The sequence below is a fragment of the Thamnophis elegans genome, chromosome 3, assembly GCF_009769535.1.
Source record: "Thamnophis elegans isolate rThaEle1 chromosome 3, rThaEle1.pri, whole genome shotgun sequence".
Taxonomy (NCBI): Eukaryota; Metazoa; Chordata; class Lepidosauria; order Squamata; family Colubridae; genus Thamnophis; species Thamnophis elegans.
This window is the reverse complement of record NC_045543.1, coordinates 148,886,611-148,900,824: the sequence shown is the minus strand read 5'-3', so window position 1 is coordinate 148,900,824 and position 14,214 is coordinate 148,886,611. Positions and strand designations below refer to the sequence as shown.

The window sequence follows — 14,214 nt, the reverse complement described above, 5'->3', positions numbered from 1 at the left end:
AGAAGAGGGAGAAGGAGAAGGAGAAGAAGAAGAGGAGGAGGAGGAAGAAGAAGAAGAAGAAGAGAGAATAGGAATAGAATAGAATAGAATAGAATGGCTTGTGCAACAATTTAAAAAGAAAACATTAGGACTATAGATCAACGGTCACTCACTGGTGATCAGAGAGAAAGTTTTGGTGGTCTGCAAAATAATTATTTGCCTTTTTTATATTGCACTGAATCAGGGGTCCTCAAATTATGGCCCCTGAGCTGGATACGTGCAATGAACGCTTCTGTTGCTGCCGAGAGTCTCCCCCTTCGGGGTCTTTTTGTGGGGGTCGGAGGGGGGCAGAAATTCCGACTTGGGGTCTGCTTCAGCCTCCTGGTGGGGGGCTTTGGGCGAAGGCTGGAGGGAAGCACCGCTGGTGGCGAAGAGCCGGAGGGCCTCGTTCCAGTGGGACTGCATGATGGCCTGGAACTGGCTGACCATCTCAGCCCAGTGAACCTCCAGGCGCCGGGACCTGGCCTTGCACTCCCGCAGGTCTTCCCTTTGCTTGGAAAGCCTATGCTCCTAGTCCTCAGTGAGGTGCTTCTGCTGAGCCTCCTTCTCGGTCAGATCCAATTTGAACTGAGCTGTTTGGCCAACTCTTTCTCCTGGGGGCTGCTTAGCGCCAGCAACTGCTTCCTGCTGGGGCCCTAAGGAGCCCAGGCGGGCAGGGGAGGAGGGGCTGGGAGGGGAGGGGTGAGTAGAGGCTGGCAAGGCACCCCTCGACGTGAGTGACATTCAGTTTGCCACGCCCACCCAGTCACATGACCACCTAGCCACGCCCACCCAGCTGGTCATTAAGCAGATCGTATTAGCGGGATTTAAAATTATGAATTGAGTGGTCCCTGAGGCCCGGAAAGTTGGTGACTCCTGCTACAGATAGTCCTTGACTTACAACATTTCATTTAGCGACCGTTCAAAGTTACAACGGCACCGGAAAAAGTGACTTATGACCATTTTTCACCCCTAGGACCATTGCAGCATTCCCAGGCTCAAAATTCAGACGGTGGGCAACTGACTCACATTTATGACGGTTGCACTGTCCTGGGGGGTCGTGCGATCCCCTTTTGCTACCTCCTGACAGCGGAGTTAATGGGCGTCAGTGGCATTGCAACTTGGATCTGTCACTAAATGAATGGCTGTAAGTTGAGGACCACCTGTATTTACATCGGACATAAAAAAAAACCACCAGTGGAGCTTTTATTCTGCTCTAACAAGACTCACTTAGATGTTTTGGTCACTCTTTACGTAGTCCTTGCTTTACGACGACAGTTGAGCCCCAAACGTCTGTTGCTAAGCCAGTCAAGTGAGTTTTGCCTGGCCGGAGGGGTGGGGGGTTGGACTAGATGACCTACAAGGCCCTTTCCAACTCTTTTAATCTGTTAATTGTTAAGTGAATCATCATAGTTCCTAAATTAGTAATACAGTTGTTAAGTGAATCCGGATGCTCCATTAACATGCTTTGTTTATTTATTTCATTTATATTTTGCCTTCGTTATTTCTACAAATAACTGTAAGTGGGGAGCATAGCTAATACTCTTTGTTTTTCCTATTTTCCCCACCACAACACTCCTGTGAGGTAGGTTGGGCTGGGAGAGAAGGGCTGGCCCAAAGTCAGCCAGCTGGATGTCTAAGGTGAAACTAGAACTCCCAGTCTCCTGGTGATTGACCCAAAGTCACCCAGCCGGCTTCCATTCCTAAGGTGGGACTAGAACTCCCAGTCTCCTGGTGACTGACCCAAAGTCACCTAGCCGGCTTTCATACCTAAGAGGGGACTAGAACTCCCAATCTCCTGGTGATTGGCCCAAAGTCACCCAGCCAGCTTCCATTCCTAAGGTGGGACTAGAACTCCCAGTCTCCTGGTGATTGGCCCAAAGTCACCCAGCTGGCTTTCATACCTAAGAGGGGACTAGAACTCCCAGTCTCCTGGTGATTGGCCCAAAGTCACCCAGCCGGCTTCCATTCCCAAGGTGGGACTAGAACTCCCAGTCTCCTGGTGATTGGCCCAAAGTCACCCAACCGGCTTCCTTTCCTAAGGTGGGACTAGAACTCCCAGTCTCCTGGTGATTGGCCCAAAGTCACCCAACCGGCTTTCATACCTAAGAGGGGACTAGAACTCACAGTCTCCTGGTGATTGGCCCAAAGTCACCCAGCCGGCTTCCATTCCCAAGGTGGGACTAGAACTCCCAGTTTCCTGGTGATTGGCCCAAAGTCACCCAACCGGCTTCCATTCCCAAGGTGGGACTAGAACTCCCAGTTTCCTGGTGATTGACCCAAAGTCACCCAACCGGCTTCCTTTCCCAAGGTGGGACTAGAACTCCCAGTTTCCTGGTGATTGACCCAAAGTCACCCAACCGGCTTCCATTCCCAAGGTGGGACTAGAACTCCCAGTTTCCTGGTGATTGGCCCAAAGTCACCCAGCCAGCTTCCATTCCTAAGGTGGGACTAGAATTCACAGTCTCCTGGTGACTGACCCAAAGTCACCCAGCCGGCTTTCATACCTATGAGGGGACTAGAACTCCCCATCTCCTGGTGATTGGCCCAAAGTCACCCAGCCGGCTTCCATTCCTAAGGTGGGACTAGAACTCCCAGTCTCCTGGTGATTGGCCCAAAGTCAGTTTTCATGGCCAAAGCAGGACTGGAACTCATCACCTCTTGCTTTCTAGACTAGTGTCTTAAACCATTACGCCGAACTGGCTACATTAATCAAAGGAACTGCTAGTTACTGAAAACTTTACTCAAAGAGGCTCCCCTTGCCTGCTCCCGTCCCTCGAAAACGTAACGCTTTCTTTATTCTCCCCCCCTCAGATCTGGGAGGGCGCAGCTTTCTCATCCAAAATGTCCGCCTGCGGAAGTGCATCCACGCCTCGCCCCACAAAGCTGGGAGGCTCAGCCTGTCCGAATGCCAGGCGCGCTCCCCAGAGCACCAGTGGAGCTGGGACACGATGGCCTGGGCTGTGGTCAACCGACACACCGGGGAGTGCCTGGCGGCCTCCAACGCAGAAGAATCGGCAGTAGCCCGCTTGGCGCCCTGTGAGGAGGGGCCGCTTCAGGCCTGGTCGTGCAGCAAGAAAGGCCGCCTGACCTTACAAGGACGCGGCCTTCATCTCAGCGGGAAGCCGGGAGGACACAGCGCCTTCCTGTCGCGGGAGAGAGGCAGGTTCAGCAGATGGGAGACCGACGCGGGCTCAACCGTCTGCGCCACGGAGCTGGCGAGAGCTGCTGGACTCGGCGAGCCGAAAAAAGCCCCCTCGGTCAGCTTGGCGGGTGGACCGGAAAGTAAGGCAACCATGGATGTTTTCACGGGATACAGATAGTCCTCGAGTTATGACCGTTCATTTAGCAATCGTTTGAAGCTTCAACGCCGCTGAGGAAAGGAAATGGCAACTGAGTCCTTGCACAGGGACGCGGTGGCTCAGGGGCTAAGACGCTGAGCTTGTCGATCAGAAAGGTCGGCAGTTCAGCGGTTTGAATCCCTAGCGCCGCATAACGGAGGGAGCTCCCGTGACTTGTCCCAGCTTCTGCCAACCTAGCAGTTCGAAAGCACGTAAAAAATGCAAGTAGAAAAATAGGAACCAACTTAGTGGGAAGGAAACAGCGTTCCGTGCGCCTTCAGCATTGAGTCATGCCGGCCACATGACCACGGAGACGTCTTCGGACAGCGCTGGCTCTTCGGCTTTGAAACGGAGATGAGCACCGCCCCCTAGAGTCAGGAACGACTAGCACATATGTGCGAGGGGGAACCTTTACTTTTACCTTGGACTTATGACTATCATAAAGTCTCCACTGTCATAAGATCAAAATTAGGATATTTGGCAATCGGCATGGATTTTTAGACTTTAGACTTATATACCGCTTCACAGTGCTTTATAATCCAAAGCGGTTTGCAGAGTCAGCCTCTTGCCTCTTACAGTCTGGGTCACACTTGGCCAATAAAGAATTCTGTTCTGTTCTGTTCTGTTCTGCTCAGTTCTGTGTCTTGGATCCACTGAAGAAAAAAATAGAACTTCTAACCTTCTGAAAAACTTTTTTGCAGACAAAACCGTTGGTTCCCTAGAGATCCACACCCCTTCTGGGAAAGCCACGATGTTCTCCATGATCCACTTGGAGAGCCAGCCCTATGTCACCAGTGGACTTCCAATGTCCCACCAAAGACACCTTGAAGGAGATAATGGTGAGTATGGAGATGCCATCAAAAGACGGAGAACCTGTCGGAGGCCTCATGCTAATGGCATGTCCAGAGAAGGCGTCCAAAGAATTAAAAGCGCAGTCAGAAGGTCAAGATCGGTGGCCTAAAGGCGGAGCACTTGCCTTACAACCCAAAGGTTGGGGGTTCGATCCTAGGTAGGGTCTCCTGCTTGGGCAGGGGGTTGGACTAGATGACCTGCAAGGTCCCTTCCGTTAATCTCTTTACTTCAAGACCCCAAACTCACCCCCTTCTTGATCTGCCGTGGGGTCATGTCGACAACTCTTTCTCAGTCACTGATTTGAAAAATTGGCTGCATCTAAAGAAGGGTCTTCTTAAAACTTGTGTGGTCCTCTTTTCAAGTCATCAACAATAAGTATAAATATAACCTTTATTGTCATTGTACTTAAATACAACGAAATTGGTTGTAAGTCATTTAAATGTCCATTCTCCTGAAACAGGGCTCTCCAAATTTGGCCTGGCTGGCAGAGGAAATCTGGGGGTTGAAACTAGGCTTAATAGAGGTAACTGTGAGGGGGGATTTTGGACAACCACTTAAATATGAGCCAGTAGCCAAAAAAGCCAATGCAATCCTAAACTGCATTAACAGAGGGATACAATCAAGATCAAGAGAGGTACTACTACCACTCTATAAAGCCCTAGTAAGACCACACCTAGAGTACTGCGTCCAGTTTTGGTCACCACACCATAAAAAAGATGTGGAGACTCTAGAAAGAGTGCAGAGAAGAGCAACCAGGATGATTAGGGGATTGGAGACTAAAAGATACGATGGACGGTTGCAAGAACTGGGCATGGCTAGTCTAGGGAAGGGAAGGACCAGGGGAGACATGATAGCAGTCTTCCAATATCTCAGGGGTTGCCACAAAGAAGAGGGAGTCAAGCTATTCTCCAAGGCACCTGAGGGCAGGACAAGAAACAATGGATGGAAACTAGTCAAGGAGAGAAGCAACTTAGAACTGGGGAGAAATTTCCTGACAGAACAATTCATCAGTGGACCAACTTGCCTCCAGAAGTTGTGAATGCTCCAACACTGGAAGTTTTTAAGATGATGTTGGATAACCATTTGTCTGAAGTGGTGTAGGGTTTCCTGTCTAGGCAGGGGGTTGGACTAGAAGACCTCCAAGGTCCCTTCCAACTCTTGTTATTCTATTCTGTTCTATTCTGTTCTATTCTGTTCTATTCTGTTCTATGCCTTAGTAAGACCACATCCAGTTTTGGTCACCATGCTATAAAAAAATGACACTTTAGAAAGAGTGCAGAGAAGAGCAACCAAGATGATGAGGGGACTGGAGGCTAAAACATATGAAAAACAGTTGCAGGAACTGGGCATGGCTAATTTAATGAAAAGAAGGACCAGGGGAGACATGATAGCATCTTCCAATATTTGAGGGGCTGCCCCAGAGGGGGGGGGGTCAAGCTGTTTTCCAAGCCACCTGAAGGCCAGACAAGGAATAATGGATGGAAACTGACCAAGGAGAGAGTCATCCTGGAAATAAGGAGGAATTTTTCAACAGTGAGAACAATCAATCCATGGAACAGAAGTTGCCTTTGGAAGTTGTGGGAGCTTCATCCCTGGAGGCTTTCAAGAAGAGACTGGGCTGCCCTCTGTCAGAAATGGTGTACGGGTATCTTGGGCAGGGGGTTGGACTAGATGACCTACAAGGTCCCTTCCTACTTTGTTAATCTGTAATCTGAAGTCCACATGTCATAGAGTTGCCAGGTTTAGATCCTTGCCCTGGAGTGGGGAGGGAACGGGGATTTTGCAGTATCCTTCCCCTACCATGCCCACCAAGCCACGCCCACCAAGCCACACCCACAGAACTGGTAGTAAAAAAAAATTGAATCTCACCACTGTCTCACTCTAAACCAGTGTTTCTCAACCTTGGCAACTTGAAGATGTCCGGACTTCAACTCCCAGAATTCCCCAGCCAGCATTCGCTGGCTGGGGAATTCTGGGAGTTGAAGTCCGGACATCTTCAAGTTGCCAAGGTTGAGAAACACTGCTCTAAACCTTGAAAAAAAGCACCAGCAATTAGTTGAACTCCAAATCAAGTTCCATCCTCATCATAGCTTCCTCTCTCTCAGCGTCTAGTTCCAGTTTCTTGGAAGGAGATGCTCAACAGTCTTTTTGAGTCCCGGTGAGGAGTGTCCTGTAGGAGACCCTTTTATAGCCTGGGACAACCATGACCTGGATGATTGAGAATCTCCATAGATGTTATCAACTTTAAGATGTGTGGACTGGACTTCAACTCCCAGAATTCCTGGGAACTGAAGTCTACACATCTCAAGGTTGGTAATCTTGAGAAACATTGTTTGAGTCCCATTAATAACCAACCAATAACCAAGGATATCCACCTGCATCTCCGGAGCTTTAGGGTAACCAGCTGGCCAAATGAATCTGATTAAATCTTGCAATTGAGGGGAGACCAAAGCAACCCAAAATGTAAGCGGAGAATGCCACCCAGCTTCTGGCTCCATCCACCCATGGCACAAACCCCCTTCGCCGGATCACGGTTTGCTGAACCCATCCACAATTGTTGAAGCCTGGGAGGGGTTGTTGCTGTAGTTGAAAGGAACATGTGTTACTCGGGGTTTACACAACCTCTTCAGCCAGAAACAATAGCTTTGCAAACGTCAGCCAGTTGTGCACCGTGAGAGAATTTGAAATCCAACCAACAACATGGGTTGTTGGGTGCGTTGTGTTAATGTTGTATCAGTTCGGCCTCTGTAAACAGAGATTCTCTTCCTGGGTCTCCATTCTGGAATTCTCTGCTCCATTCTATCTTCTTTTTCTCACCAGAAACCTATCCTCCACATCAAAAGCACCAGGAGACGCCTACTGGTCCCCCAAATCTAGGTGAGAAACTGGATATTAAAAGTAAGAGAGCTGTTGCGATGGTCCCAGGGACAGATCTTTTTTAAAAGGACCAATATTTTCTTGGGGATCTTCTTGAGAGCTTCCCTGTTCAAGAGAAATCTATCTGGAAGCTTCAGATTCAGGCATTCCTCTTTTCAGGTAGGTAGCTTGGGATGGTTGGAAGATACCAGACCTTACCTGATCTAGTTTTCTGGCTTGGAGATGTCACTGGACTATGTGGACAATTAAAAAACCACAGATGTCTTCTTTTTCCTGCTCATATCTTAGCCTCTTGAAGATGTTAAGCCAGTGTTTCTCAACCTTGGCAACTTGAAGATGTCTGGACTTCAACTCCCAGAATTCCCCAGCCAGCGAATGCTGGCTGGGGAATTCTGGGAGTTGAAGTCCAGGCATCTTCAAGTTGCCAAGGTTGAGAAGCACTGTGTTAAGCTTACAGTCCTTAACACCTTTAACCAGGATGTTCCACAACCTCCTGTCATCCATTTATTGCATGACAAAACATGTGGCTTTTTAGTCTATCTACTAATCATTATCTTCATTCAAGGACCCAATAATCACTTGCGGGGAAGAGTCTGGGCAACTGAATGAAGCTAGCAGTGCGTTTTAATGGCCGGATGCCCTTCCTGTCGCCAATCCAGAGTTTTGTTCGGCAGATATATTTTCAGTGTGCCCAGAGAGAGAGAGAAATATCTGCTTCTACCTAGGATCGAACTGACTGCCTCCCGATTGTGAGGCGAGAACTCCACCTCTAGGCCACCACACCACTCCTTTTTGTCTATCTACCAATGTGACACCAATTCTGTTGGAAATACAGAAAAATGAAATGCTGGATACCCAAGCTTCACGACGAAACTATGTGATTGGGCAATGCAGGAGAAATCCGGTTCACTCCAGTTCAATCCGGTGGCTCACTGGTGGTCGGTGATTGAAACACATAAGGGAATATCGCTCCTGCCGCCTTGAGTCTGGAGTCCGGAAAGAAGTTCCATAGGTGGAAGACATAGATATTTGGTGAGGTACCGACGTTTAGTACTGTGAGGAGCCCCAGACCACTCCTGAGGGAAGGAGTGGAACACCTGCCAGTTTGAACTGAGGTAATGGAATGTGAGGCAACTGGCAGTTGGAACAGAGTTCTTTTCAGGTGGGGAGGGAGAGTAGAATGTCTTAGCATCGGAGCATGTTGATATAAGGCAACTGGCAGTTGGAACAGAGTTCTTTTCAGGCGGGGAGGGGGAGTAGAATTCCTTAGCATCAGAGCGTGTTAATTACTACATAAGAAATACTAATGATCCGATGGTCATTTCAACAAATCCTTTCTTAGCGAGCACCTAGAAACCAAGAACATATGTGCCAAATTTCATTTTTGTAGGCTTTACGGTTGTGGAGATTTCGTGATGAGTGAGTGGTATTCGGCTTTTATATATAGAGAAGATTATCTTTCAACAAATCAGAAACCGGTCGGGTTCCCACATCACCTTATGCTAGCCTTTGTTTTAACTCTGGCTTATCAAAAACAAGAATGCCTGGGTTCTTATCCCATGTTAAGCCACAACTCACAGATCATGCTACTTTGCAAAGATCACAGACCAGCAGCTTCTGTCGATCTTCAGAGGCGGAAATGTGGGGCTGAAGATTACCACATGGTGTTTTTGTCTTCCATTGCCAGCTGGTGGACAGGAGTAGTTATTGTGAAATCAGCAAATGGATACCAAACCCTGCTGGTCCTTGGTAGCATCTGATGACCATTGTTGGGGAAATTAATAATGTCCGAATGGTGAAGAACGATGTCTAGCAAAGAAAGGATGTTGAGATTCTAGATCTAGAAAGAGTGCAGAGAAGAGTAAAGCAGATGATTAAGAGACCGGAGGCTGAAACATATCGTGGCACGACAAAACCGCGCTCGTCAAAATAGTGGTGATAAAATCGCGTCGCTAAAGCCGCGACATCATCACCGCGCATCATCACCGCCGCGACAACAGCACGGCAACAGAAGGGCGCTTTAAAACGGTGCCGCGGCAGAAAGCCGATTTCCATTAAGGTAAGGGTTAGGATTAGGGGTTTGTTTTAGGGTTAGGTTTAGGGTTAGGTTTAGGGTTAGGTTTAGAGTTAGGTTTAGGGTTAGGTTTAGGGTTAGGTTTAGGGTTAGGTTTAGGGTTAGGTTTAGGGTTGGGTTTGGGTTTGGGTTAGGGTTAGGTTTAGGGTTAGGTTTAGGGTTAGGTTTAGAGTTAGGGTTAGGTTTAGGGTTAGGGTTAGGTTTAGGGTTAGGTTTAGGGTACTGAGTGCTTGGGAATGCGCGGATTTGCCCTCCACGATTATGTCATCGCGGTAGGGTCGCGTTTTTCCTTAGCGCTTCGAACGGCGCAAATTAGTCTTCGCGCTTATGTCTCCGCGGATAAGGGCTTTGCGGATTTGTGGTGGAACCGAAACATATAAAGAACAGCTTCAGGAATTGGGTATGTCTAGTTTCATGATGCGGTGGCTCAGCAGCTAAGACGCTGAGCTTGTTGATCAGAAGGTCGGCAGTTTGACAGTCCGAATCCCTAGCGCCGAGTAACGGAGTGAGCTCCCGTGACTTGTCCCAGCTTCTGCCAACCTAGCAGTTCGAAAGCATGTAAAAAAATGCAAGTAGGAAAATAGGGACCACCTTTGGTGGGAAGGGAACAGCGTTCCGTGCACCTTCGGCATTGAGTCATGCCGGCCACATGACCAAGGAGACGTCTTTGGACAGCGCTGGCTCTTTGGCTTTGAAACAGAGATGAGCAGCGCCCCCTGGAGTCAGGAACAACTAGCACATATGTGCGAGGGGAACCTCTACCTTTAGTTTCATGAAAAGAAGGACTGATAGCAACCTTCCAATATTTGAGGGGCTGCCACAAAGAAGAGGGAGTCAACCTATTCTCCAAAGCTCTTAAATGTAGAACAAGAAGCAATGGATGGAAACTAAGCAGAGAAGCAACTTGGAACGAAGGGAAAATTTCCCAACAGAACAATTAAACCAGTGGGACATCTTGCTTCCAGAAGCTGTGGGTGCTCCAAAACTGGAGGTTTTTATGGGTGGCCATTTCTCTGGAATGGTAGAGGGTCTCCTGCTTGAGCAGGGGGCTGGACTAGAAGTCCTACATAGTTCCTTCCTCTGAAGCATTCGCAAGTGAAAGCAGACTACAAAGAAAACAGCTGTACTATCTTATCAGATCTTAAGCCAAAACAGCCAAGCAATAAAAGTGTCAAGATGTAAACAGTCAAATTGCAGTCAATTAGTTTACAGCCAGCTTACAGAGAATCAGAAGAAATGTTGGAGTAATCTATCCGTTTGAAAAAGTTTACTTAGAATCAATCCATGTGAATAACATTTAAAGAGTAAGATAACCACTGTCCAAAACCATTAAAAAGATCAAAATCGCCGCTAGGTTCTTCTATTCTTTAATTTAAATTAGTTTTAAAAAATTTTAGGCAGTCCGTTTTTCTTTAAAAAATAAAAGGTTCTTACCAGCTGAAAACACTTCTTCTTCAAATTGCCCTGACTTTGTCAGCCTTAAAAGACTGGAATTTTTACTGCCAGACGAAGACTTTAAACCTGCTTTTCTCGGAGATTTTGCGATATCCCCGAGATCAGCAAGATGTAATCTTCCTGTTCACCATCTCTTCGGGATGATTTAGGTCTGTTAGAACTCCCCAGCAATAAAAGTATCGACTGTGATCTCAGAGCTTTGAGATCGCACGTCGTCTTGTCACGACATCCAGGATCCGCTCCCCCAGAGTCCCTTCCAATTCTGTTATTCTGTTGGTGCCAAGGTCCTTGTGATATTCTCCTCTGTAGGTCCCATCTGGAGAACTACCTTGCATGTTCTGAGCCCTCTGGCCCTCATCCTGGGGATAATCATCCTGATGTTCTACATCCAATCCAAAAAGTAAGTGCTACGTTGGGTGGGCTTGGGAGGGATTCTCATGCTTTATTTATGTGACATGGATTATGGATTATGGCCACCACAACTGGGTGACTCAAGTTGTCTGCCTCTTATGGCCCCAGGAAGAAGAAGAAGAGGCTGTTAGCTTTGAAGAGCCGGCAGATGAGCTTTGAGGAACACCAACCTTCACCAGGAACGGCCAGCCACGCTCCCAAGATGCAGGCCGCCCCTGCTTCCCCTTCCCCTTCGCTCAAGCATGGTGAGATCTTGATCGCGTGGAAAGATGGGACGACAACCTCACTCTTCGACCATTTATACTAGCTGACCTTCTCCACCTTCTTCTGGCTGACCCTCTCGAAATCCAGTCCTTCCTAGCAGAGGCCTTTTTGCTCACCCTCGAAACTTCTGTGGCCTTCCTCCTGGGGCTGATAATGTAGTAGACTAACACTTTCACTAAAAGGAAAGCAAAGAAGATGCTTTGCGAGCCGAGGTGGCGCAGTGGTTAGGGTGCAGTACTGCAGGCCACTTCAGCTGACTGCAGTTCTGCAGTTCGGCTGTTCAAATCTCACCGGCTCAAGGCCGACTCAGCCTTCCATCCTTCCGAGGTGGGTGAAATGAGGACCCGGACTGTGGGGGGCAAGTTGCTGACTCAATTTGCTAAAAAAATTGTAAACCGCTTAGAGAGGGCTGAAAGCCCCATGAAGCAGTATATAAGTCTAATTAATAAAAATAAATAAATAAATAAATGCGGTGGCCTTCACACTTGCATTGTAATTACTACCGGTATACATTGATCCAGTGGTGGGATTCAAATAATTTAACAACTGGTTCTCTGCCCTAATGATCAGCAGGGTAGGTGGGGCTTGGTGGTCATGTGACTGGGTGGGCGTGGCCAACTCAACATCACTCACGTTGATGGGCGCTTCGCTTTAGCTGTGACAATGTAATAAGGGTTAAGCGGAGAGGCAGTTTCTGTAAGCAGGGCCATGAAATGAGGCTAGAAACAACACCGAGGTGGCGCAGTGGTTAAATGCAGTACTGCAGGCCACTTCAGCTGACTGCTAGTTCTGCAGCTCGGCGGTTCAAATCTCACTGGCTCAGGGTTGACTCAGCCTTCCATCCTTCCGAGGTGGGTAAAATGAGGACCCGGATTGTTGTTGGGGGCGATATGCTGACTCTGTAAACCGCTTAGAGAGGGCTGAAAGCCCTATGAAGCGGTATATAAGTCTAACTGCTAACTGCTAACACCAGAATGTTTCCTTCCTGCCTTCCTTACAGGATTAGCCCTGTAAAGTGGGAAAAAAACAAAATGAGGTTTTTTTTCCAACAACAGGTTCTCCCAACTGTTTAGAAAGTTACCAACCGGTTCTCCCAAATAGGTGCGAACTGGCTGAATCCTACCACTGCATTGATCACCAAACAAGGGCAGACTAGGGCGATTCTTGAATTAGTTTAGTTTAGTTTAGTTTAGTTTTATTGATCTTGTATGCCGCCCACTCCCGAAGGACTCCGGGCGGCTTACAATAAAACAAGGGAAGGGGATAATACACAAAACAACATATTCAAATACACAACAGTCACAATTTCCGAGGGGCTGGATATTTCACAAGCCCCCCGGCCTGCTGGAGCTGCCAGGACTTAACAGCTTTGCGGAAGGCTGGGAGGGTAGTAAGGGTCCGGATCTCCACGGGGAGATCGTTCCAGAGGGCTGGAGCTGCAACAGAGAAGGCTCTCCCCCGGGGAGTCGCCAGTCGACATTGGCTGGCAGATGAATGAAACAACCTTACGACTTCCAAAACATATACAGAACGTTTGCAGGAATTGGATATGTCTAGTTTAATGAAAAGGAGTAGGGCAGAGGTAGGTTCCTATTGGTTTGCACTGGTTCGGCGGAACCAGTAGTGGAAATGGGGACTGGGTCTCTGAACCGTTAGGGAGGGCAGGCTCGCCAGATCTCCAAACTGTTTCCCCAGTCAACATGACATCTGTTTTTTTTTTAAACTTTTTAAAAGCACGAGCAAAATCAGAAACTCACCCTTGGAATAGGGAGTAACATGATAGCAATATTTATAGAGCCGAGGTGGCGCAGTGGTTAGAGTGCAGCACTGCAGGCTACTTCAGCTGACTGCAGTTCTGCAGTTCGGCTGTTCAAATCTCACCGCCTCAGGGTTGACTCAGCCTTCCATCCTTCCGAGGTGGGTAAAATGAGGACCCGGATTGTTGTTGGGGGCGATATGCTGACTCTGTAAACCGCTTAGAGAGGGCTGAAAGCCCTATGAAGCGGTATATAAGTCTAACTGCTATTGCTACTGCTATTTATATCTATATCTCTATCTCTACCTATATCTATCTATCCCTCTATCTCTCTACCTATACCTATCTCTCTCTCTCTCTCTCTCTCTATCTCTCTATATATATCTATATGTATATCTATATATCTATATATTTATATATCTATATATCTATATATCTATATTAAAAAGAGCCGAGGTGGCGCAGTGGTTAAATGCAGCACTGCAGGCCACTTCAGCTGACTGCAGTTCTGCAGTTCGGCTGTTCAAATCTCACCGGCTCAAGGTTGACTCAGCCTTCCATCCTTCCGAGGTGGGTGAAATGAGGACCCGGATTGTTGTTGGGGGCGATATGCTGACTCTGTAAACCACTTAGAGAGGGCTGAAAGCCCTATGAAGCAGTATATAAGTCTAACTGCTATTGCTATTGCTATTGCTATTTATATCTCTATCTCTATCTCTACCTATATCTATCTATCCCTCTCTCTATCTCTCTACCTATCTCTCTCTCTCTCTCTAGCTCTCTCTCTCTATATATATATATATATCTATATGTATATCTATATATCTATATATTTATATATCTATATAGCTATATATCTATATTAAAAAGAGCCGAGGTGGCGCAGTGGTTAAATGCAGCACTGCAGGCTACTTCAGCTGACTGCAGTTCTGCAGTTCGGCTGTTCAAATCTCACCGGCTCAGGGTTGACTCAGCCTTCCATCCTTCCGAGGTGGGTGAAATGAGGACCCGGATTGTTGTTGTATGCTGACTCTGTAAACCGCTTAGAGAGGGCTGGAAGCCCTATGAAGCAGTATATAAGTCTAACTGCTATTGCTATTGCTATATTCCAGTATCTGTGAGGATGTCATAAAAAAAGAGGAGATCAACCTCTTCTCCAAAGCACC

General features: G+C 47.6%; 1 protein-coding gene across 1 annotated transcript in view; it reads left to right on the top strand.

Annotated features, from left to right (window-relative positions):
- LOC116505634 overlaps positions 1-11,541 on the top strand; it is a 12,742-nt gene extending 1,201 nt beyond the window's left edge. The window contains exons 2-6 of the mRNA XM_032212979.1: positions 2,833-3,303; positions 4,061-4,198; positions 7,032-7,088; positions 10,927-11,017; positions 11,137-11,541. Coding sequence (XP_032068870.1) covers positions 2,833-3,303; positions 4,061-4,198; positions 7,032-7,088; positions 10,927-11,017; positions 11,137-11,335 — 956 coding nt within the window. The 3' untranslated portion in view covers positions 11,336-11,541. The remainder of the gene's footprint in view (positions 1-2,832; positions 3,304-4,060; positions 4,199-7,031; positions 7,089-10,926; positions 11,018-11,136) is intronic.
- Positions 11,542-14,214: the final 2,673 nt, after the last annotated feature.